This window comes from Salvelinus alpinus, chromosome 15 (assembly GCF_045679555.1).
Source record: "Salvelinus alpinus chromosome 15, SLU_Salpinus.1, whole genome shotgun sequence".
NCBI classification, from domain to species: Eukaryota; Metazoa; Chordata; class Actinopteri; order Salmoniformes; family Salmonidae; genus Salvelinus; species Salvelinus alpinus.
Window position 1 is genome coordinate 30,230,070 of NC_092100.1, and position 25,198 is coordinate 30,255,267.

At 43.4% G+C, this 25,198-nt stretch overlaps 1 protein-coding gene across 1 annotated transcript in view; it reads right to left on the minus strand.

The window, feature by feature from the left end:
* The window catches only part of hydin (HYDIN axonemal central pair apparatus protein), an 82,134-nt gene that overhangs the window by 24,583 nt on the left and 32,353 nt on the right, over positions 1-25,198 (minus strand). The window contains exons 13-44 of the mRNA XM_071343283.1: positions 23,005-23,072; positions 21,503-21,735; positions 20,096-20,196; positions 19,681-19,816; positions 19,292-19,456; positions 18,950-19,102; positions 15,083-15,321; positions 14,696-14,957; positions 13,231-13,374; positions 11,465-11,608; positions 10,986-11,299; positions 9,349-9,465; positions 7,858-8,146; positions 7,116-7,325; positions 6,696-6,833; positions 6,334-6,508; positions 6,116-6,243; positions 5,708-5,838; positions 5,471-5,607; positions 5,240-5,367; positions 4,859-5,053; positions 3,788-3,937; positions 3,007-3,246; positions 2,731-2,857; positions 2,289-2,441; positions 1,928-2,098; positions 1,668-1,841; positions 1,104-1,303; positions 894-1,013; positions 573-756; positions 329-470; positions 22-184 (exon numbers count right to left, since the gene is read on the minus strand). Coding sequence (XP_071199384.1) covers positions 22-184; positions 329-470; positions 573-756; positions 894-1,013; positions 1,104-1,303; positions 1,668-1,841; positions 1,928-2,098; positions 2,289-2,441; positions 2,731-2,857; positions 3,007-3,246; positions 3,788-3,937; positions 4,859-5,053; positions 5,240-5,367; positions 5,471-5,607; positions 5,708-5,838; positions 6,116-6,243; positions 6,334-6,508; positions 6,696-6,833; positions 7,116-7,325; positions 7,858-8,146; positions 9,349-9,465; positions 10,986-11,299; positions 11,465-11,608; positions 13,231-13,374; positions 14,696-14,957; positions 15,083-15,321; positions 18,950-19,102; positions 19,292-19,456; positions 19,681-19,816; positions 20,096-20,196; positions 21,503-21,735; positions 23,005-23,072 — 5,431 coding nt within the window. The remainder of the gene's footprint in view (positions 1-21; positions 185-328; positions 471-572; positions 757-893; positions 1,014-1,103; positions 1,304-1,667; positions 1,842-1,927; positions 2,099-2,288; positions 2,442-2,730; positions 2,858-3,006; positions 3,247-3,787; positions 3,938-4,858; positions 5,054-5,239; positions 5,368-5,470; positions 5,608-5,707; positions 5,839-6,115; positions 6,244-6,333; positions 6,509-6,695; positions 6,834-7,115; positions 7,326-7,857; positions 8,147-9,348; positions 9,466-10,985; positions 11,300-11,464; positions 11,609-13,230; positions 13,375-14,695; positions 14,958-15,082; positions 15,322-18,949; positions 19,103-19,291; positions 19,457-19,680; positions 19,817-20,095; positions 20,197-21,502; positions 21,736-23,004; positions 23,073-25,198) is intronic.

Genomic DNA, 25,198 nt, shown 5'->3' on the forward strand with positions numbered 1-25,198 from the left:
CTGATCTGACGAAACACTGACCTGTTTTCCTCCAAGCTGACTCTTCTTCCCTGATGAGTCGTCCTTGGCAGGCTCCTTCTTGCCTTTCTTGTTTTTCTTTTTCATCTCCTCTTCTTCTCTCACTCTCTCTAGCTCCTCTTGTTGTCTCCTCTCTTCCTGTTCCCTTTCTGCCCGCTCTTGTTCCCTATCACATTTACATACATTAACATTAACATAAACTCTACAATTACATACATAATTATTCACATTCCAGTCTGTTTAAACCATTCTCTCTAAGTCAGACACATTGCTATACCTAATATGTGCATAAGCATTTTTCATCCAATACCTGCGCTTTCGTTCTCTCAGTGCCACAAGGTGTCTGAGGTCGATGCGCTCTTTCTCCTCCTCTGGCAGGGCATCATACTCCTCCTCATCCATTTCTTGCAAGCGCAGCTTCTCCTTCTCAGCGTGCTCCCTCTGTAAGACCTCTGTGAAGGAAGGAGTGTTATTACCAGTCACTGTAGTAATTACCTTAAACTATTGTTTAGTTTAGCACAGCTCCCAGCTCCTTTGGGCTAGCTTGTCCTCACCCTCTGCCTCTCTCTGTGCCCTCTCCTTGGCCTTGAAGGCATAGTAGTTGTTGGAGAGATTGACCATGTAGATGAAGGATCTGTTGTTGAAGGCCTTGAGGATGATCTGTAGGGTGCTGCTGGGGGAGAGGCTGTACAGCGTCTCCAGCCCGTCCATCACAACACCCCGGTGACAGTCACTCAGCTGCCAGGGGACAACACATACATCCCATTCATCATCAACACTCTCGAGGATCACACAGGAGATTCATTGAGGGTCCATCCCAGACCAAAGACTGGGAGGCCCATATAGGCTCTGTGTCTCTCAGTACTGTATGTCACCTGCAGTCTCTCTGAGAGGATGTCCACCAGCAGTTGGTCTGGTAGCAGGCAGCTCATCAGGCCCAGCTCTCCCACCTGGCTCACACTGATGCTGAGCTGCCGGTGGATAGGACCACCACCCTGCACAGAAAGCAAGCACTAATAAGAGGCATTACAAACTGTGTCCTAGCTTTGATATAGTAATACACACTATCGTGATGATCAGAGTACCATTGACGGGGCGGTGGGCTGTGATCCGTCGATCCTCTTCCCTCCCACAACACTGTTCTTGTTACGTGTAGAGATGGAAGAGGCTGGAGCTTTGGGGTCAATGACTTGACTGCCCTCAGCTGTGTGTTTGGCTACAGCCTCCACACTCAGAGTACCAGCACCCTGACCAGCAGGCCCCATCACCTCCACCACAGCCTGGGCTGTACACACACACACACACACACACACACACACACACACACACACACACACACACACACACACACACACACACACACACACACACACACACACACACACACACACACACACACACACACACACACACACACACACACACACACACACACACACACACACACACACACACACACACACACACACACACACACAGACATTACACCTACAGCTAGACAACTACAAACACAGCATATAGCCTAGTTCATCCACAGATAGTTTACTGTTAGGCTTTAATGCCATAAATGGCCATTTGTTTGATACAGTTATCATTGGCTGAGAGAGTGAGACACACCAAAAATACCTATCCATTAAGCTGAGACTCACCGGCCTCCTCCACCCTCTTCTGAGCATGCTCTATAGCAGCCTTGGCACACAGCTCTCGGGCCCGCAGGCCAGCAGAGGTCATCCCTGAGGACAGTGCCTCCAGCACTACAGCATCAATGCTCAGACACGCTGCACCATAGTATTTGGCCAGAGTCACTGCTGTGCCTGTTTTACCTGCACAGAGATACATGCAAATGGTTGAAAGAGAAAACTGAGTGTTGAAAGTGTTGAAATCTTTTGGTGGATGTGCCACTCTTTACCTGAGAGGGGAGCCCCATGCACAATGATTGCGATGCCCCGGCGGTTTCGTGCAGCCTGGCCCTCAGGTGACAGGTCAATGCCCATGTGGCGTGCAATAGCTCTGGACACTGGGTTGACCTCCAGGTCCCCCACACTGGCAGTCCTGCTTTCCACTGTGTCTTTGATCAGGTCTGTGACAGAATGCAACATGATACCTGCTGTCTTTGATCTCTATAGCTATTATAGTGTCCGTGGTATCCTGTGGCAAAGTTGTGTACTGTGAGCAGTGTGAGAGCTGTTCAGCTATTCTGTCTGTTTCTTCAAGGTAATCTGTACTGTTCTGAGTGTTGTTAATGTTATATATTTGGTCTTGTTCAGTACCTCCACATGGAGTCTCATCCTTGGAGGGAGCTGCCTCTTTCTCCTCCTCCACGAGTCGTTCTGGAAAGGGTGGGGTGGCTAGCTCCTCCTCCTGCTCTCCCTTGTCCCCTGCCTCAGATGCCTCCTCATCTTTAGGGTAGCCAGCCTTGGACTCTGGGGAACCAGACAACGCTCTGCGTCAGTGAGAACTTCCATTACAGATGATCCCAGATCAAATCAAAGCTTATACTGCAGCTCAAACTAGGCCCTTTACACAGTAAGTCCCAGAGCTCACCCCTATGGATTATACATGACCTCTAAATAAGTAAGCCATCAGTAAATATGAATCTACTGCTCTGCAGAGGCTCCCATTTTGTAGATATGTCTTATCCATCCTGATAAGAGATAATTGAACAGTATGGTTGCAGAATGAGAGTGTGGTTCCACTGCAGAGCAGACCTACCATCCTCCTCCTCACAGTTGTGTTCATTGTAATAGTCGATTAGCTCAGGAGGTAGTGACTCTCCCGGGGCGCGTGGGGGCAACAGCAGGACTTTCTGGACATCATAGCCCTTCATCATACGCAGAATCTTAAGAGAGAGGGAGAGATTAAATCCAAACATTCTTTCTTAGTGCTTGAAAGGTAAGAAAACAGAAACGGAACAAAGGAGATAACTTAATGAGTTAAAAGAACCATGTCTTCCAGAGTGCACCATTAGAGGCAGTCAATTGATTTCACCTTATCTTCCTCCAGGTATTTCTTGTCAAACTCCAGGGAGTAGAACTCAATGGGAAAGGGGCAGGGGTTCCGTACGATCACTTCAGCCTCCTCTCCAGCACTGAATGGCAGGGTGGGTCCCAGCTCCAGCACAGAGGAGGAGAACTCCAGCTGGGGCTCCTCTCCCTGCCCCTGGGCCAGCAGCAACATCCTCTGGGTGCTTTGGGCCACTGACACCACCAGCCTCTGGCTGTATGCTCTCTATGGCGAACAACACAGCGAAGATGACAGTTACAGTACATCCCAGGGAAGCAACCAGACACCATCTGCAGCCCAGCCAACAGTCTCTCTCTCGCAGTATTCCCTGTGGTGTGTCTCTCCCGGACTCTAGAACATTACTTACGACCAACAAGTCATGTACTGTAGAGGCTTAACCAAGCTTTTAGTTTAGTTCAGCGAATCTCCACGAGACACCATCAAGACTCTAAGGCAGCAGACCTGTCGTTGGGGTGTGTGTGGTGTGTGTGTATCTGATGTAGGAGATCCATACTGCAGCAGAGAGAGATAATACCCTCTGTGAGTCTGGTCTCTTATCTGTGTCTCCCAGCTCAACCTGACTCCATCATTCATGAGATAGATGAGCTCTGGAAATATTGTGCAAATGTGGACATGCAGTGTTAACAGAACAGACAAGAGACAGAGACAGGGTCAAACTGTTTCTGTCATTATGAGAGAACAGTGTTCCTTGTAGTCATGACAGCTTAAATATATTGAACTGTTATGGGCCCCTGGTTTTCCTTACCCCCTCGGCTGGGCTGAATTTGACCTGGACGTTGACTCTATCTCCAGGATACAGCACGCCTGTTGAAGGTAGCATTTCAAATACCACTGGAGGAGGACACTGTTCCAATCTGGCCTTCCGTCTCAGGTGGAGAGGGATATGCTTGTCAATCTACACACAGGCCATAGACACATATTCCTTGAGTTTTTACCAATTATTAACAGGTCATAAATAACAGAGATACAATATCTATACCCTAGACTAATTAGAGAATCCCAAATGAATAACTATATGGATAACTTCATTACTGAAGAGGAATATATGTATCATGATGTCGGTATGCTCTGTAATACTAGGACATCTTATTGGTAAAGATAAAGCCCAAAATATGAATGAGAGGAGCTTGACTGCCCCTCAGTAGACTCAGTGTGGGGCCTGGGGTCTATAATTATCCTCTGAAGACACAAGACAAGAAGACAAATGAGCCAAATCCTTGCAGCTAATGCCCTTAATATCGCGTTTTAAAAGCTTTAATCCATCATAAAACACGAGATAATGAACAAAAATGCACTTAATTAGCTATTTGTGTTAACGGTAACAGCACATAATTTAGGTTAAACACACTCTATTTGAAGGTCGTGTTATTTTTTACTCTACAGTGTTGCTGCCTACTGTTTGGCTTTTCCTGCAGTCAAATGACCAAATCGCCCTCTAGTGGCCTCATGGGTGGAATGTTTTGAATATGTTATATTAATAAAATACAACGCTGAAAATCCGATGTTTCTATTTAAACGGTTTTGTTACATTTCAGTCTTCTGTGATGTATATAAAGTGTAATATTGGGATGCAAACTCAAAATGTAACACATTTCAACTCTGTATCTGACATGGTACTTGTGTCTTCTTTTTCTAAGTCCATAACCATGTGTGTGAGGTGTATACTTTTGCTTCAAAGTAGATTTTAAGACTACCAAGAAACACTCTGTGTGACCCTGATTTAGCCCACTGCAGTAAAAGGTTAAAAAGCACAAGTATCTAAAATACCAGGAGGCAATAGAGTACAGTATACTGGTGCATAAGTTGGGTAGTGTACCTTCTTCCTGGGCCGTTGCTCCTCTGCGATGCTCCACTCACAGGGGACAGGCTCGGGGTTGAACAGCTGGACGGTGGTTACCTGACACAGCCCACACTGGATGCTGTCAAACTGCAGCGTATCCGTGGAGACTGTGAGGGAGGGCATGGTGACTACGGCACACAGATGGACCTGCACTGCAGGGCCCCCAACCACCTGGTAATCACAACACACAGCATAATGACACCATGGCACATTCAGCCTGTTTGACCTTAGAAAAGATGGGTCTAAATATTTAATATGGTGGAAAAGCAATAAAACTTCAAATACACTCAAGAAGCTTCAGAAAATAAATTGGATATAATGAAGTAGAGAACTACAGATACAGTTTCCTTACTGTACCTGTATAGGCATGACAGTGTTGATCTCCCCTAAATTCAGATTTGCTCCACGTGGGTCAAACTTCACTTCAAAGGTCTCAGTCTCACAATAGGGCAGATTCTTCACTCTATCCAGCTCTACAACAAATCCTGGGGGGAAAAACGAATCTATTGTTAAAAATGATCCATAATATTCCCCAAACAGCCACACAGCTCCATATGTAGCTACTTTAAAGAATACTGGAGAACCTACCCGTGCCTGTGAGTGGGCGGCGGTCAGCCCGGAAGGACACAGACATGGGTCCAGTGTTTGTCACTTTGACTATGTGGTTAGGAACACTACCATGGATCACATAGCCAAAATCCAGTGTGTACTCCGGTAGGAGGAATCTAAACATGAGACACAATGAGATCCCACTTTCAGTAATGAGTCACATATACAGTATGCATAGCCATGGAGGAGAGATGGTGCATTTGCATGAGAGCCTACCTGCTAAGCTTCTTGCGCCACTTGCTAGTGGACGCAGGTGTGTCTCTATTGTCCACTTGTCTGTTCTCAACAGCCATGGCATTCTGTTTCACCAAGAGCCTCTCTACCTCCATCTGCAGCAGGGCATCATACTGCACACAGAGACAGAAATCAATTTTCACACACATCTGTCCACACAGCACAGATATCATGTCTGCCATACAAACTGAACACATTAGCTTTGTTTCGTCTTATGAAGACAATCATAATGGTGAGATCTATGAAAAAAAAAACATTTTAATACATTTTCGAATAAGGCTGTAATGTAACAAAATGTGGAAAAAGTAAAAGGGTCTGAATACTTTCCAAATGCACTGTACATGAATCAAGGTGAAAGTGCTGAGTGATTGTGATACAGTAGGTACTGACTGTAGGGATGTAGTCCTTGTCTGACAGGAGGCCATTTCCAGTAGCAGGCCGGCTGATGCCCACATCCCTCCTGTCCTCCTCCAGAGCCTCCTTGGCCTCCTTCACCACTGCAGTATACCTCTCATCATCTACACAATACAAGAATAGCGAGTTACACACTGCAACAAAACAGTTTAAGAGTATCGAGATAGACCTCCACAATGACCAAAGGCACATACTGAGCTCTCTGGGTAGGTCCAGGCACACCCTGGGGAAGATGCCCTCTCCTCTGAGAGTGATGCTCTCTGGCTCAAAGAAAGCCACCTGTAGCTGGAAAGTCTTGTGGAAGACCTCAGGGACCCCAGGGAGATAGTACACTGAAAGCTTCTGCTCTGCATTCGCCTCGGTGTAACCCTTTGTGTAATGAGAGACAAACAAAGGGTTACATAAAATACATAAAAATGGTATCCACAAGTTCATCTGGCTCTGCCAAAATCCCTTGAAAGTAACTACATAAAGGGTGTATGTAGTTACACTAAAGGATTGGTAGAGAAAGCAGACTGTAAAAGGGAGGGATCCCCTGTGCTGTGGGCTGTCTCACCATTCTGGGGATGACCAGGGGATGTCCAGGCCGAGGGTCCTCACACACATCCTTCTCCCCCAACAGAGCACTGAACTGAAAGCCCACCTTCCCTGTGTTCCTCAGGGTGATCTCTGCCTCGGCCACATGGTCAAACAACTGCAAAAGAAAGAAGAGAAGAAGAAGAAGAGCGGGAATGGATCCAAACAATGTATGCTGAGCCGGCAAGGAGAAGATTCTGCTGATTCACTCCTTTAAAAATAAAAAAATCAATAAGTCCTTGTTTGAATATCAATGATAATTGCCTGAATGCATTCATTGCATACCCAAACAGGGACGAATGAAAAACACAAGCAAAGAAAGCCAACAGAGATACCTCTATCCTTCACAAGTGAACTGGACTCAACTAACACAGCCTCAGGGTGACCATAGTACAAATACCTGAAGGCCAAAGTCTATCTCTGTTCTGTTCAGGCTGTAGGTGACTAGTGAAGCCTCTCCTTTGAGTGTGATTTCATATGTGGGGCCCTCCTCGACCTCACACAGAGCCAGAACCTGACCACTGATGTCAGCATGACCGTAAAAGGAGAAGGACACCAGCTGGCTTTCACCTGGCTGCAGCACCCCATATATAGGTAGGATATCAAACACCTGCATCAAGGAGAGAGGGGAGACATATAAGGAGGTATACAGTAGGTCAGAACAATGATAGACCGATAGAGAAAGGCAAGGACATATGGATAGAACAATAGTGAGAGGGTAGGGGATGCACAAAGGAATAGTTGATAAGAGGTGAGAAACTTTGATTCAATACTATAATTCAATTCAACAATGTTCTCTGTTGGTCCAATGCAGCCATTTTATCTCAATATTAAATCATTTCTGAGTAACAATTAAGTACCTTACTGTGATTGATTTCAACTAAAATGGTGAAAAATAAACGAAAATAGCTTCTTAGCTAAGATCAATTTCTCAAACAAGAATTCTGCTAGGACTGTCTGGTCTGGAGGGGAAAAGTGGGGAGGGGAAAAGTGAAAACTAGCTGTTATTGTTCGGAACTCTTTCGTATTGGTCTATTAATTAATTTACCACCTGGTGATGTCACCATGGAAGGCCAATACTCCATCCCACCAAAACAGAGAGGAAAGCTTATCAGCTGGGCACCTGATAGTGTGTACTGTACCTCCTCCACTCCAACACTGGGGTGGTCCTTTGTAGTGCGGCTTGCTGTGCCTGTGTTCTGATCAGTACTGGCTGGCCGATGTGCTGGTGAGGTCCTGTTGATCTCCTGTCTGCTGGGATTGTAGCTGCCTCGCCCCTGGCTCTGCCTCCCCTCTGTGATGAGAGTGAGGGTGACTGGAGCTGACAGGGGATCTTTGGGAGAGCCCTTCCCCTCCTTAGTCTCATTCTCTTGGTCGCCCTTCTCTTCCTCCACCTTCTCATCCAGGAACAGTTTGGGAACCTCAATTTCCCTGAAGAATAAGTATATAATGTGTTATGTTATATCTACAGTATTGAACTGTAATAAAGACAACTCACTGGATATTCAATATTGGATCAAGTAAGGGATCCAAGTAACAGACACATTAACGAAGTAAAAAATAAAGTTTAATTAGTCTATTAAAATGAGCAATAAAATAAATCAGTGAATGAATTCATACTAGCACAGTAAGTCCTCTCAGAAGCTTCCTGATCTTCCCCCAACAACACTCTCTCGTCTCTCTCTCTCCCTCCCCCCTCCTCGGTAGCTACATGCTTGGTACATCCATGAGGTTAATTAATTACAGAATGCTCATTAATTACTGGCATTTTAATAGAACTGCTCCAATGGACTGAAAACATATTTTGCAAGAAAGGGGACCGGACAGATGTTGCCAGATAATAAATGAGAGACAAACATGCACATTGACAGAAATGTAGTGAAATGGTGACATAGAGAAACACACAGATACATACAGAGATACAAAATACAAGGAGACATGGTGATGAAAGAGACAAAGCAGGTAGCGCCTGCAGACTATAGTAAGAGTAGGTGTTTTGGGGAGTAACAGCAGGGGGCAGTGTTGTATGGGGAATTCTATGGCAGTTCGTGCCACCAGCAAAGATCATTTAACAGGTAAAATGAATATACTCCAGAGGACCACTGTCAGGAGGAAGCACCATATTTTCTCTCACTATACAATATAGGATTTTAAGCTTTCTATCTTGTCCCATTGCTCTCATTTGTAAGCATTTGTGTGTGTGTGTGTGTGTCTGTGCACGAGTGTGTGTATGTGCTGACATTCCATCATACTAATCCCCAGACACCTCAGAAGTCTCTGGAACAAATAACATTTCAATTACACGTTAATGTAGCCCACGAAGCCCAATGCCTTTTCAAAGATTGTCTGAAGTGAAGACCCTCTAGGGAGACGCCTGAAATGATTATTCTCTGCTATAATTGGGCTAGATGCTGACAATCCAGTTCTTCAACCATTTGGAATTATTTCCAGTTAATGTGAAGTTTAAAAAATTGGATTCTATATGCAGTCACTATCGTATGAAATAAGCCTGCTGTGAATCTCTGATCTCAAATATCTCTCTATATGTTGGCATGATATAAATACATTATATTGCTCATTCTATTCAGATACAGGGTGCAAGTACTGGAGCTTGGTGAACGGCAGGATCAGACCTGTTTGAGTCCACTCTGATGTCAATGTTTCTATTTTTGGACAGGTCCCATCGTGTATCCCTCTCCTCCTCATGTGTGGTCACTCTTCCCTCACTCACGTTGGTCTGCTCAGGAAACCTGAGGAAGTGAAATCCATCAGCACCAAATCAGAAATGGACAGCAAGGCCAACTGTCCGTCAGCAACATATACACCGTAAATCAGTTAGCTAAGCGGATGAAAATGGTGCAATAATAATAGCAGGATCACCAATGATTGAATTACTGATAGGTATTTAATTAGCAGGTTGGCCTGTGCATTGTGTAAACCAAGTGAATATTGATAGGAAGGGTCATCCACTTCTAAGGGGTGGGTCTGGAGAAATGAAAAGCAGGAGGCTGAGTGATAAATCTTCAATGGCCTGCACTTTAGCCCCACGGACAGCACTATTGATTCTTCTGAGGCAGGACATGGCAGCAGCTGAAGAACAATTAAAAACTATAAAAACTCAACAATACGCTGCCAGAGATTGGAGCTGTATTGACAGCTCAGATATAACATCAGAGCCAGCATGGACCTTTTGACTACTTTGAGTGCTTAGAGTGTAGTATCTTTTCTTTTCTAGTTCACTTATAACAATTTCTACAATCAAATTATTTTGCAGAAAATCTGTTATCTGTACACACTACAGAAACCCTGCTGTGATCACAAAAAGCAGAACATCATTGATATGGAGTCTATATATCTCGGTGCATAATGAACTGATATCTACTGAAGGCAACTGCATATTGTGTAGCTGCTTGAGGTTCATATTCCCTCAAAATAGATAGCTTGAAATAGTAGCCAAATAGTTGTAGTGTAACAGATTGGATCCCTTCTTGACTGGTGTGAGGAGATTAAGGGAGTGTGGTGCTGAGTAGTCACTTCCAAGGACAAGCTTTTGGACTGGTTTACATTGTGTTCTCAAGATGGATCCAAGGAATGGCTGCCAAGGTAGAGATGTAGATGAAAATAGCAATATGTGTGCACCGTCAGTAGATCAAACTTTTTATTGAAGGGTCTCAGATAATTTTTTTCCTGTTGGTTTCCTTAGAGAATGGCTGGATTTGGCTTTACTAAAGGTGCAATCAGCTTGCTTTTCCCATCTCAGACAACTTTAAATCCATAATCCCAGAGGTGGCCACTCCAGTACAGTACAGTATGATATGTGCTTACACATTTCAAACACAGTTTACAGGAGTGGAACTTCGTATCAGCCTCTTAGGAGGAAGGAAAGTGGCTTGATGAGCAGTCTGATGCTCAGCATCTTTTCAGTTGAGGGGGAAATTAACAGCTTGATTAAATGGAGTCTTAATAAGGAGTTCCTTTCCTCGGCAATGCCAGCTGCTTCAGCACCATCTGTCCCCTCCTGGAACTACATGAAAACTGGAGCCCTCCTATGCCTCAATAGAATCTCAAATAAACAGTGGAACCACAATAAACAATATCCCCAACCATTTATAACAATAAGCCATCCAATATAGGGAAGGTAATGAAGTGTTTAGGAGTACACACACAAAGGTCAGGGATATTCTCTGCTTAAATCTTGAGTTTTCTTTCCCAGGGATGGTGGCTAAACAAGTCTAACAGTGACGTTGTTGAGGTGGACAAGGCTCTCTACCTGATATTGTACTGTTGCTGGTCGACCAGGAAGGCCCAGTGGTAGGACACAGACAGAGGGCTGCAGTTGGTCATGGTGAGCTGGCGCTGAACCTCGGTGTGGTTCAGTACACAGCCAAAGTCCAGGGTCGCGCTTGAGAAGTGCAGGTTGGGGAAGTGAACCTCTCCCCTCAGGCCCACCGTGTCCTGCTGAGGATGGTCTGAGTAGCGCACCTCCAGCACCTCCTCAGCCACCCGCGTCATACTGTCCTGGCGGTATAAGGGGTCGAAGCGCACCCACTGCTCCGTCTGCACTCCTACAGCCAGTACCAAAGTCTACCAACACAGAGACATGGACATAATATACCTGCCCCTCAATACTAGGCACAGATACCCACCTAAAAAATTTAAATAATCAACCGTGTCAGATTATGTTAAGTATGAACCAAGGCTATAATCCATGTGATGTATTGTACAAGTATTGCCTGCAGAAGGATGTACCTTAGAAGTGACACAAGTGTGATCACTATCGTGGTCAGACAGACCAAAGGGCTCAGCCAGAGTGAGCTGCAGAGAGAGGGCCAGAGACGACACATTCCTCAGGAGCAGCTTTTGGTAGAGAGGAAGCAGAGAGACACCTGGAGCCTGCAGTGGGGGCACCAACAGTCACACACACATTAGAAAAGGAAAGATAAGACTGATTGTGAAGATTAATTAAATAAGTTAAGAGTAACTACCGGTATTCAATACAGTAAACTCTAGAGACTGGGAGTCAATTGACTATAATGTCCATATAAAAGCTGCCCTGTAGTTAATAACTTCTTAAAGGTTAAGCAAAGCAGAAATAACTCAATCTATAATCTCTATCTATCACTTTCTTGTGTGGGCAACACAATTTACAGCAGGCCTTATACATCTGCAATTCATTCGCAGCCTCTCTCCCTCCTCCTCTCAACTCTACTGCATTTCTTATCCCTTTATTTCTTGCTGTCTCTCCTTACCCATTCCCCCCCTCTCCCTCTCCATTCCTTCCCCCATCCCATTTCCCTCTCTCTAATTGCTTTATCCCGGAGAGCTCTGCTGCACAAGCAGCCTGTAAATCTAGAGGCAATGCTGTCAACACATAGATGAATGGGACAGAGTCAGATAAAAGAATTCCACTGAAATAAATTATAATTTTCATTTCTGAAAGGCTGATCAGCAACAGAACCTGAAAGCAGCTTCCAGGAGATGTTAGGTATGTGTAAAAGTATGCACAGGTTCAGCATGATAAGGGGCGTTAATACAAACATTGCGATAGAGTTTGTGCTAGTGATAATAAAAGTAAAATAGGGGGGACAGGAAATAATTTAATTATGATGATAGTGGTGACGCCTCATTCTTTCTCTCATTCAGAATTCAATCATTCTGATGATATGAGATGGAGAGTGCAAAGTGCTTTTTGCTATCCCCATAGAATCCTTGAAAATAGCTTAAACCCAAGTTCATCTTCCAATAGGCATAATGTGTATTCAGGTTTAAGCATACTGCAATAAGTGGACTAATTTTGGTTTTGAGCCCAACCCCTCTGGTCAACAACTTCCTCTCCTGTCCACTGGGTCCATATATTATTGGTTACACTAACATAATCTGGGGCAAAGCTTTGTGCTCTGTCAGAACCATTGCCATCTTCACATCATAAATCAGGAACGAACTGGTGCAGAAGTATACACTATAATTTCCTTAGGAGATAATCACTATGATCCAGCTTCATGGAGCAATGGACTCCTGACACTGGAGCTGGAGAACATCGAATAAACACAATGTCTCAACAGAACTCAATCATTGATCTGCTGAACACTGAATGCCTCCAATGAACAAATGATTGATGTGAGGTCTAATGTTTCAAGCCAGTGTTTCCCATAGGATTTTTTTCAGCAGCGGTGGCAGAGTTAGTAGGGGGGATGGGTCTTCCTGCGGGGCGGCGGACGGGGTCATCCTGTGGCATACATCTATACATCTACATTATATATACAACATTTTTTACAGTGGCAGCCATGATTTAGCAGTGACGGTACGCCGCTGCTAAATGCATATAGGGGAAACACTGCAAGCATTATGAAATATGTGTCATTGGGCATGGATGGCTACACCATGACTGTAGAAACTTATGAGAAGAATTCCATGCACTAAGGCTTCAATGCACTTGCACCAATGCTTGTTTCTGCTATGTAAGGTGTGAGCAGAGAGGCAGCAAATGTGGGTGATGGGTGATTGGTGTCACACACCTTCTCCACATAGAAGCTGAGCTGCTGGGAGGAGATGTCCAGGATGGGTGAGACAAACCGACATGTGACGTCCACCGTCATGATGCGCTCCTTCCCACTCTGGTGACCTAGGATGGCGTGACACACCAGCCTCTCTCGGACCACCTTGGTTAGAAACACAGGTATTTTGTACACACATCCCATTAGCTCAAGACAACTGTAAGAATATTTTAAGATAATACACAACGCAGTGGACTAGAGGTCAATAGGGAATTAACGATCAATGGAAAAAGTTGTTTTTCAGTTCAACATCTGTTTAGAATCTGTGTAGGGGTTTCAGTCCTGGACTCATAGCTACATGTGGCAAGTTCTCATTGGTTCAAATTGTCTATACATTGAACCTGAAACAGGATACTTGGTATTTGACCATTGGCCCAATTTTACTGCAAGGAATTCTAATTGGTCAACCACAAGCTAGGGATGGGTTTTATAACTTACATCCTATCTCTTTGTTCTGTGGAGAATCACTGAGGACAGGGAAGAAAGAACATCTGTCATCTACTTCCCAGCATAACAATTTTGATTTTTTTCTCTTTGAATAAACCTATTTTTCTACCCCTGATTTGCTTTGGGGTCTGTGTTATTGAAGAATAACATCAACTGCTAACACAACCTTTATACCGGCAGATACAATTCTGCACTTAAGCTCAGCTTTTGACCTTGTTTAGGTATAAATGTGACATAGTTTCCTATAACTACCCAACAGAAATACAGCCCTGCCAAAGCTTTTCTGAGACATAGCCACGCTCTGCTATGCCTGGGCTTTCCTGAATTACAACTCCACAATAGCCATTCAAAGATATAAGGGATCAGCAGAGGCTGCAGTGGCGTGGGCTTATCTCTGGTTCTTGTTTCTTTCCCTCTCCTTCTTTCAATCAATAGGCATCCCAGTAATACCCCAGAGAAGAAGTCAACACCCAGGCCTGTGCAGTGTTACTTGGGGAAGATTCTACACCTTTATCTCTGTAGAATTCAACCTTGAACCCCCTGTGTCGTGATCTAATATGCTAGCTAAGAGTGCACTGACTGTATTTCACATGTTTGTTCAAATGTTAGCAAATGTTAATAACCAGCTGTGATTACTATCATCAAACACTGGTAATGCTCCACTAAATGGAACTGGTTTGGCTGAACAAACTGGAGTTCATAAAGGTATAATATGGTGAAACATAGTAGGTCTTGGGAAGAAAATCCAATAATTTATTCAAAGTTCAACAACTTTAGGTGTTGAGGAAGACCATTGTCGTCAATGTCGACTCCAACGCATTTTCCCCCCATAACACACAATGCACGATCCGCATAGATTTTCATTGAGAAGCATACCGTATGTGTATTTTGAGGGAGTGTGTATGTTTCTAGATCTCAACTGAATATCTAGGTTGTGTCTGACAGAGGAGTGTTTTCAACCATTGTCTCATGTTCCCACCTTGGGAGAGTCAGAGGAGCCCTCCAGCACCATGTCGGCAGTGTGTCCCGGGGCCAGCTCCATACGCATGGGGTGCAGGCTGAAGACTGGCCCATCTACAGGTGGGGGTACCAGGGAGCTGCGACCCTTTCCCTCCCTGGTGGTGTTGGCGGGTGGGGGAACTCTTCGGCGAAACTGGGGGTACCCCTCCGTTGTCCAGTACAGCTGGTGGGAGCGGCGACCTCGGTTGGTCACTCTAAAATGGTACTGACATGGACCAGAGCTGGGGATGAGAGGACAGAATACAAGGTTTCAGGGGGAAAGAATAAAAAGGATTTGAATGACTGACTTGACTGAATATGTAAAGTATGCACTTCCAAGTATTTCCTCACTCGTCGCTATGCCTACCTGAAATGGGCTCCCAAGTCCAGACTGGGGGCAAAAGGGCGGTTGGTGACAATAGTAGTGCCCTTGCCAGTAGCAGAGAGAGGGATGGTGTGTGTTTCACTATTCTGGATGGACAGGTGCAGCTTGTCCTGGAAATGCAGGGTGTCATCCAGGTGAGCCACTAGCCTCAGCTCCAGCTTCCCCTGGGGTGGAACCTCTCCCTCACTTGGCTCCACCCGCCACAGAGACCTGCTGCGCACCTGGAAAAATACAGTGGACTTCTGTTACATAGGTTCTAACATTTGAGGTGGTAATTGAAAAAGAATACCGTATAAAGTATGCAGTGAGCCAAAACAAATGCACGATAGATTCACTGATTAAACATCCTCAGGTTAGCCAAACATCCAGGAGGTTAGCCAAAGGCAACAACAGGCATTGAACCCTTTTATGATTAGGCCAATAGAGACGATATGTTCAATTAAACTGTATTATTGGCCCATTCTTACAGAGGGTCTGAGTGCTTTAGATTGAGAAATAAAACAAGGGCAGCACACAAGAAGCAATTTGACACCTTTAGCAGATCCTTATCTGGCTCTAGAGCCATGCAGTGTTTTACAATGAGAGGCCATGTAGTAATAGCATGTCCGGGCTCCCTCCAGTCTCTTCCCTACTTATACTGTCTTATCTGTGGGCCTCTTGGGAGCCTGGTGGAGGCAGAGGAAGGCTACAGTGGGGAAGCTCACTCATCTATCAGTTTTACAGAGAATGTGAAGCTGCTAATTGAAACAATAACAGACAGGCTGAGGTTTTATCAGATCAACGGCCCAAAAGCTGTGTTGATATAGATACAAGGATCACCCCGCTATGCTTGTTTTTCACTAATAGTCTTCCTTCTAATTCAGTTTGAGAATTGGATCTTTATCTGAAAGTACGTTTCATCTAAAGAGAAAAAGCTGAGAAACCTACTTTCCCCATCCTATTCTGCTCCATTCCAGATTTCTGATCGATTTGAATGAATTTACATTCAATAAGGAACTAATCTAAAAAGAAGACACATTAATCTTCTCTACAACCACATCTTCAGCCTTGTTCACATCACGAGATAAGCCCAAAGTGCACCAGCAGCTCTCTATATCTTAGCTATTAGCTGAAAGAGGACTAAAATCAATTCTCCATGCAGCAGCATCCTGATTGATACACATAATGCTTTAATTGGGATATTCTGACTGAATCCAGCTCTGGGACACTGGATTGGGCTTTCTGATTGATGATGCTTTATTTCACCACCACACTGGAGGCCTCATCCAACTATCTGGATGCTTCCATGGACTAAGCAGAATCATCACAATTGACTGCCATCATGACGTTTGCTTTTGAACAGCAACCAACCAAAGAACCTGAATGAGCTCAGTGTTTGCAGGGGGCTTATCTTATATAACAAACTCGCTAGTCTACAAACTAGATAAGCAAGGGCAGTAATACTCACTTTTTTTTTTTACAACATGCAACTTCCTTACACTGACATTGTGCAATGCACTGGATTTAATTGGAGTTTCAGTGTGTGTTCGAGTGTGGAGGAGACCTTATTGAACAGAGCATGGTCTGCTGGCGACAGAAAATCTTAATGTTACTAGCAGTCATGTAGAACCAACCGATCATTCAGACATAAACATATTCTGTCAGCCTGTAAGACAGAATGAGGGTAAAGTTTTAGGAAGATGACGAGTCATAATGAACATATTCTAATAGACTCTCTACACTCTTTTGGAACCCACAAAAAATGGTTATAAAAGGGTTCTTCGGCTGCCCCCATAGGAGAACCATTTTTGGTTCCAGGTAGAACCGTTTTGGGTTTCATGTTGAACCGTCTGTAGAAAGGATTGGACATGGGGTACCTGCAACCAAAAATTATTATTCAAAGGGTTCTCCTATGGGGACAGCCAAAGAACCCTTTAAGGCTCTACACAGCACCTTTTTTTCTAAGAGCATACACTACAGTGTATTTCATATTCACTTGCAGTTCAAAGTGGGATGTCAGCTCACTACAGATAGGCCTGCAGAGAAAGGGGAGTAAACTGCTCTTGAGACAATGATCCACTACACTTCACATAGAAGACACACGCTAACCATCCATGTGAGCCTTGTGTGAATTTTGGAGTCATCTGATCTTTTTTCCACTAATTGGTCTTTTGACCAATCACATCAGATATTTTTCAGAGCTGATATGATTGGTCAAAAGACCAATTAGTGAAAGAAACATCAGAATTGGGCTGCCTGTGTAAACACAGCCTGAGCGTCATAGTTCACTTTCTCAGGCTTTATGTGGCAGAGAGATAGTGAGAGATGAGCCGCCGGTCGATACAAAGGTGATCATGGAGGGGTGTCTTCGCTGAGAGGGGGAACTGAGTGAAGAACAACCCAGCTGAAATTTCAATAATCAGATCAGACTTGCATTAGAGAGGTTTAATAAAATGTATTATTTTGAACCATGGCATGTCAAATGCTGCGTTTACACAGGCAGCCCAATTCTGATATTCTTTTCACTAATTGGTATTTTGACCAAGCAGATCAGCTTTGAAAAAGATCTGATGTGAAAGATCTAATGTGATTGGGAAAAAGATCAGAATTGGGCTGCCTGTGTAAACACAGCCAAGGTGGTTTAAAATGGAAACCACTGCAAAACTCAGTAGATTGAACAGTATAGTGCCATCATGAACAGTCGAGAATATACTAATGACAAAGTACAAATAGAATGTATACTTTGTTTTTAAATCTTTCACATTCTTTTGCTATCCAGTATTACTTCCCACTGGGCAAAGGCTGGTTGAATCAACGTTGTTTCCATGTTATTTTAGCAAATACATTCAATGTGATGACATTGAATGAACGTGGAAAACTGATCGTTTTTAAAAAAAGTAATCAATGTAAAGGAATTTCGTATTTCTTTTCACCCAACTTTTAATCTAAATCCAATGACATGGTGACATTTTTTGTTGATTTCACATTGGATTCACGCTAGTTGACAACTCAACCAAATGTAAATCAAAACTAGATTGTGAACTGACGTCTGTGCCCAGTAGGCTGGCTCTTTGCCATGCTATTGATCGACTCCAATATAATTCTGGAAGAATCACCAACGATTGATGCTTGAAATTGCTCTGTAAAAACTCCTGCCTTATCAACACACAGCTCTGTGGCCTTGGAGGACAAAAGAGTGTTCGCACATTTCCACAGCACTGCACTTTAAGGATTTAAGCGCAATCCAAGATACCATGTGTGTGTGTGTGTGTGTGTGTGTGTGTGTGTGTGTGTGTGTGTGTGTGTGTGTGTGTGTGTGTGTGTAGACTACAGTACTAGAAGGCCCCAGCATAGCAGGGTTCCAATCAAAAAAGAGGCATCAAACAGAAATAGAGACAGAGCAAACACTATACTCAGTGGATTCATTAGTAACACAATGTACAGTATGTGTAATAGAACAAACCCACATTACTGTGTAAAACATCTTAAGGCGAGAGTAAACAAAGCCCCATCTATCGCAAAAAGTCTGCAGAATTAATGAATTGAAGACGATGAAATTCTGATTGTTATGTTTCTAATTTGTGCCTATTGGTAAAGACTATGAAGATTCAGGAAGACAGATGTAACACGGTAATAAAGGAAGGGCCATGGAGCAAATGTAAAAGTCTGATGAGTTGCTATTGGGATTAGATTGCACTGGCAGCCTGATATCTAGAAAGCTAACAAAGCATTGAACCAATTAACTAATTAATTACACACTGAATTAGGTTAGAAATGAATCAGAGGCAGCATGTAGCAGAAAATGAGCTGAAGGAAACAGAGCCAATGGTTAAAGGGAGAGAGAATTTACCCTTGTTAAGTTTGACCCACCATTTGAGCCACAAAGCGTGCTGGTATCGGGGACTGGTTTGCGAGCTGCAGTGTTCTGGAGACATCGGTCAGAACTGGTATGCTGCCAAAGGCCACCTCTGTTGTCATCACATGGACTACCGGACCCTCCCCAATGCAGGACAGTTGCAGGTTCTATGGAATTACAAGAAATTAGAGGGACCAGGGGTATAAATGCAAGGCTACACACACACACACACACACACACACACACACACACACACACACACACACACACACACACACACACACACACACACACACACACACACACACACACACACACACACACACACACACACACACACACACACATAATCTCACCAGAGGAGGCTCCTTCTTCCCAAATATAGCAATCTGTGCAGTTTGTTGAAGCCTGCCAACAGTCTTAGCCCGCAGAGCCAGGGGGATGTCCACAGCACTGTGGGGCTGAATGACCCCTCGTGGGTGGGCACTGGAGTAGAGCAGAGACGGGTACTCCTCATACTCCTGAAGAGAGGGACCACAAACACAGTGTTAGAGAAATGCCTGAAGCACTGAAACACCCACACAGTAAGTGGCCTGATAAACTTGTCTGTCAAAGACAATAGAATGGCCCCTTGGCAGTGATCAAGGGATGCCAAGCATCGAGCAAAGACAAATGGATGGTGGAGAGACCAGCAAGTCAGAGACACTGAAACATTATAAAAAAACAGTAACACTTCAAATCTAACCTGGAACAGAAGGCCATAGCATGCAGGCAGGTCACTGTCATTAGTAAGCTTCACTGACTGCTCGTAAGGGTAACTCAGGAAACATCTCTGGAACTGTAGTACTGGGGTATCCAGAAGAACATTTGGTATGACACACCTACGGACACAGACATTTACCCAAGCTTAATACACCACTCACCTTTTAGGTTACACACATATTGGCCTGCACAGTAGAATAATTATCCCTATGTGCTTACAGCTCTACATTGATGTGTTGAGGTTATGAAGTAGTTTTCTATAAGGGGTCTCTGACATTGAAATGAATGAAAGGACTATTAATCATCTGCTCTGAATGAGGAGTTCCCCCCCCTGATCATAAATCAGGACATTATTGTAGCTAAGAGGTGTGTTTTGACCCTGGATCTAGACCTCTAACCTGGCATTGATGGGTAGGGCCAGCACATCCTCCCCAACCCCTTGTACGTCCACTACTAGAGCCAGACTGTAGCGCTGAACACTGTTGGAGCACAGGGTCACCTACAGATGGAGGTACACAGCAGACATACTGGTTAAACAGTCAAACATAACCATGACATAACCATGGCACCTCTACTGTGCTTGTTTGGCAAATCAGGGTTCTCCCCAAAGAATGTAAGAGAGGCGCTGCTCCACCTTGTGGACTGGCTGCACCACTATGTCAACAACAAAAAAAGTACTTATGTGTTATCATATAAGACCACTTTTTTCTCTAGATGGCAGGAAATGGCAGTTACAGGTGTTCATAAACTTCCGCCCTCTGGGCCTTCCCCCGGCCGTACTCAGCAGCACCACCTTCTTCAAAAATCTGGGGGAGAACCCTGCAAATATATTTACAGTTTACACTACTTTTTTAATTTGCAATAATTTGCAATCATGTTCCTTTTGTTTTTTCTTTACACTTCTTGACATATATTACTATATTACATACAGTAGAACTCTACTAAGCTACTTTCATCAGAGAAAGTAGAGTAGACTGCATGGTCAAAGGTGCCTGTATATGGGGAGAAACAGTTATCTCTGCACCATCCATCCATGAGTAACTTCCTATACTTTGAAAGGTTAGCCAGGGCCCATTTCCTGGTCTAGGTGATGAAGATTATCTCCCTCCAGCACATTTGACTTCCCCTGACCTCTTCTACATACATTATTCTGGTCTTGTAAGAGATCTCATTAGAGCCCCGGAGTGCCACTGTGCTGTCACTAGGCTGGAGAGCAGAGCAGCGTGCTGCAGACAGCCAAAGGGAGGGCGGCAGACAGGAGACACCCTATACAAAGCACCGTAGACAGCTGCACAGATTCCCTGATATGCCCACTGCAGGGCTGCTGACAGCTAAAAGTGATGGGAAAAGACCAAACAGTCTCCCATTGATAGGAAAAGACCAGCGTATGACACTCAGTAACCAGAGGCAGCCAGAGCAGGCTGATGTAATAATCAGAGCTCTGCAGAGCCACAAGGAGAAAGGCAGCTCCCCCAGGCATTTATCTGCAACAGATTTTTTTTTTTTCAACTTCTCCACAGGATGATTACAATTACGCTCTGCCCCCCTCAGGGGCTATCATTGATTAAATCCGTTTCGATTAGGGGTAATTAATCGAATGATTAGTTTATTCTAAATCTCAAATGAAAAACCTACAGCATACACTTTAGCACTAATTGGAAAGCTAGCTGACTCAGCATGACCCAACAGCACCACAATTAATAACATAATTAAATGGTACTCTTCTACAGTGAGTACATAAGCACATTTTCATTGGAATAATGTTTGATTACTTTCTGGTAATGCTCCCTGCTCCTCTAACACACCTGGATGTCAACCAGTCCCTGAGGACGCACGGTTCCTGAGTTGGGTGTCAGGGTGAACTCAATGGGCCGGTCTGGTACAGTACTGGAGCTCCACTCTGTCCTACTCAGGTCTGACACCTGGGAGACACTGGTGATGCTGGAAGGGCCACTGCCATCCCCTGGAACCCTCAGCCCAAAGTTGATAGGAACCAGAGAAGTATTGTTCAGACTGCAGGTCAGTGTGTGAGGGAAACCTGGAGGAAAGGAAGGATAAGGAATGAAACAGAGAGCAAGCAATGTTACAGTTCTAAGGGTTAGTGCAGAGATAATTCCAAACACTGTTATTTGATATACAGCTGCAATGCCACAGGGCAACTCATAATCAAGACTTTGATTTATCTGTAAGGTTTTAAAATGTATGGTTTGTGTGGGGAAAATGGCCACACAAATAACCACTGAGATTAAAAAAGTGTCATAGCATACTTAAATATTATCTGTCTGCGAAGACCTTTGCTGTTATTGATCACAAGAAAAATGTGCATTCTACCGTGGCTGATAGTGTATTAGTCTCATTCTACAGTAAGCCATTTGTAAGCCATGCACATGCATGATGCATTGCAGGCAGAGTATTGAGTGGACCATAAAAATGTAGAAGAGATAGGCCTGCTCAAAATAAATCCAATGCCAATCAACTTGGACAATTTTTGGAAGGGTCAAATAGTGAGTAAGACCTAGTTTAGGAGATCCAAAATGACAACTTTGCAGTGAAGAGTGGGAGTAAATGTGTGCAGTAATTGTTGCAAGAAGGTATAGTGTGCCAATACTGTTTGTATGGGACTATTACTGCAAAACAATACACATTGCCAATTATAAACTGGGTGGTTAGAGCCCTGAATGCTGATTGGCTGAAAGCCGTAGTATATCAGACCATATACCACGAGCATGACAAAACCTTTATTTTTACAGCTCTAATTACGTTGGTAACCAGTTTATAATAGCAATAACGCACCTCGAGGGTTTGTGATATATGGCCAATATAACACAGTTAAGGGCTGTGTCCTAGCACTCCGCGTTGCGTCGTGTGTAAGAACAGCCCTTAGCCGTGGTATATTGGCCATCTACCACACCCCCTCGGGCCTTATTGCTTAATTATACACTGAGTGTACAAAACAGTATAACGCTTTTGACACCTTTTAGAGTCCATAACTGACAAATTGAAGCTGTTCTGAGGGCAAAAGGAGGTGCAACTCAATATTAGGAAGGTGTTCCTAATGTTTTGTACACTCAGTGTATATTGTGGGCTACATCTATTTCGTAGACTTGCAGTAATGGTTGTTTATTTGCGTCTGTCATTCATTGTTATGCTTGTGCTTTATACTGTAAATACAAAGCAGTAGGTATTATCAGTGTGTCTCAAATGCACTGTTTGATAAATCTGCCCCCAAGCCTAACACAAGCATCTAGCGTGAGTAACAGGCATCATCAATGAGGATTAATGAAAAACAAACCATAGCTTAACTCACCAAAGGACACATCCCCAAAGTTGAGCTCTGAAACGCTGAAGTGAAAAGTGGGGCCTATTACGCAACCCCTACAAGAGATAAAAGAGACAGGAAATACAGAATAAATTTGTGCTGACCAGCAAGCATGAAGGTCACTGGGCAATGCATAATAATTACACTGGGTTGGGCAAGTATAGAGCAACTGAAGAAAAAAACAAGATCAGTCAATTTCTTGGATGACAGCGTGGAAGGGTAATTCTGTAATTTAAACACAACGTTAAGGGAGTCATTTACTCAAACCTAGAGTATAAAAATGTGCTAATCAAACATGTAAGTCAGGGATAGCAAGTATTCAAGCATTCAGGAGACGAAGCATTCGGTGGATTAATGTAGGTCATTTGTTTCAGAAAAGTAGTTTTAGAAAAGTATTGCTGGGTCATTCTCACGAAACTGTCATTTTTCATGAAATTTCCTCTTGGATCACTGAGATTAGGATCTGTAGTAATTTATTTAATAATTATTATTATTATGTTTTTTGATCAGATATGATGTATTTTACCACAATTTCCACAAATACCGTAACAATGCAAAAATTCTCATTACCACAACAGTTTTCAAAGTCTAATGAAAAGACCTAAGTTAAACATAACTCTGAAAATAAAAATATTTACAAATAAATTATTAACATTTATTTTGTAATTTATCTCATTACCTTAAACACATAACCTTTTTAGAATATTTTTTTGTCATAATCACTTGTGTATGCATGTTATTTATGAATTTTATTTATGCACACATATTTGGATAAAGAACAAAAATCACACTATCCGATTAAGCCAAAATTGCTAAATTAAAGTTGAATTTTTCTTAATATTTCCTAATTATTGGTGCATTACGGTAATGATAAGCAGGTTTCGGAGATGAGACTACATGTTTTGATAATGAGTGTTGCATAGTTTAGCAAAATTTTACTGATCTCTATCAGAGATTCAGTAAGCCAACAAATCATCAAAGTGTGCCATTTGTTAATCCCAAATGACTTGCATAATACTAAAATCACTGATCTTAATGCAATTTACTAAAATACCCCTTATTTCAGTATAAGTCATGTAAGTACATGGACGTACAGTATTTTCAAAAGTCAAAAGTAGACTAAAACGTAACAAAGTGACAAAAAAAATATCCAAGGTCTTTACAGGTAATATTGGTGTATCAGTACGTGGATATTTATGGTTGTAAGGAATTTTATATATATTTCTGGATTAAATGGGTTCCTATGGGCAAAAAGCATAACACAATATGCCTATAAAGTACCTACTGTAAATACGTGAGATATGGACCAACATTTTTCTTGGGATATCAAACAATAACAGCATTTTTAGGCTCCCGAGTGGAGCAGCAGTCTAAGGCACTGCATCTCAGTGCTAGAGGCATTAATACAGACCCTGGTTCAATCCTGGGTTGTATCACAACCGGCTGTGATCGGGGCCCGCCATAGGGCGATGCACAATAGGCCCAGCGTTGTCTGGGTTAGGGGAGGGTTTGGCCGGGGTAGGCCGTCATAGTAAAATAAGAATTTGTTCTTAACTGACTTGCCTAGTTAAATAAATTCAAATAAAAAATACACTGAGTGTACAAAACATTAGGAATGCCTGCTCTTTCCATGACCTAGACTGACCAGGTGAAAGCTATGATCCCTTACTGATGTCACTTGTTAACTCCACTTCAATCAGTGTAGATAAAGGGGAGGAGACAGGTTAAAGAATGATTTTTAAGCCTTGAGACAATTGATACATTGATTGTGTATGTGTGCCATTCAGGGGGTGAATGGGCAAGATAATATTTAAGTGCCTTTGAAAGGGGTATGGTAGTAGGTGCCAGGCGCACTGGTTTGAGTGTGCCAAAAACTGCAACGCTGCTGGGTTTTTCACAGTCGTTGCTGCTGGGTTTTTCACACTCAACAGTTTCCTGTGTGTATCAAGAATGGTCCACCACCCAAAGAACATCCAGCCAACTCGACACAACTGTGGGAAGCATTGGAGTCAACATGGGCCAGCATCCCTGTAGAACACTTTTGTAGAGTCCATGCCCCGACAAATTGAGGCTGTTCTGAGGGTAAAAGGGAGTGCAACTCAATATTAGGTAGGTGTTCCTAATGTTTGTACACTCAGTGTACTTAAGTGTGAAAACAGGTACACATGTCACAATGGGGGAT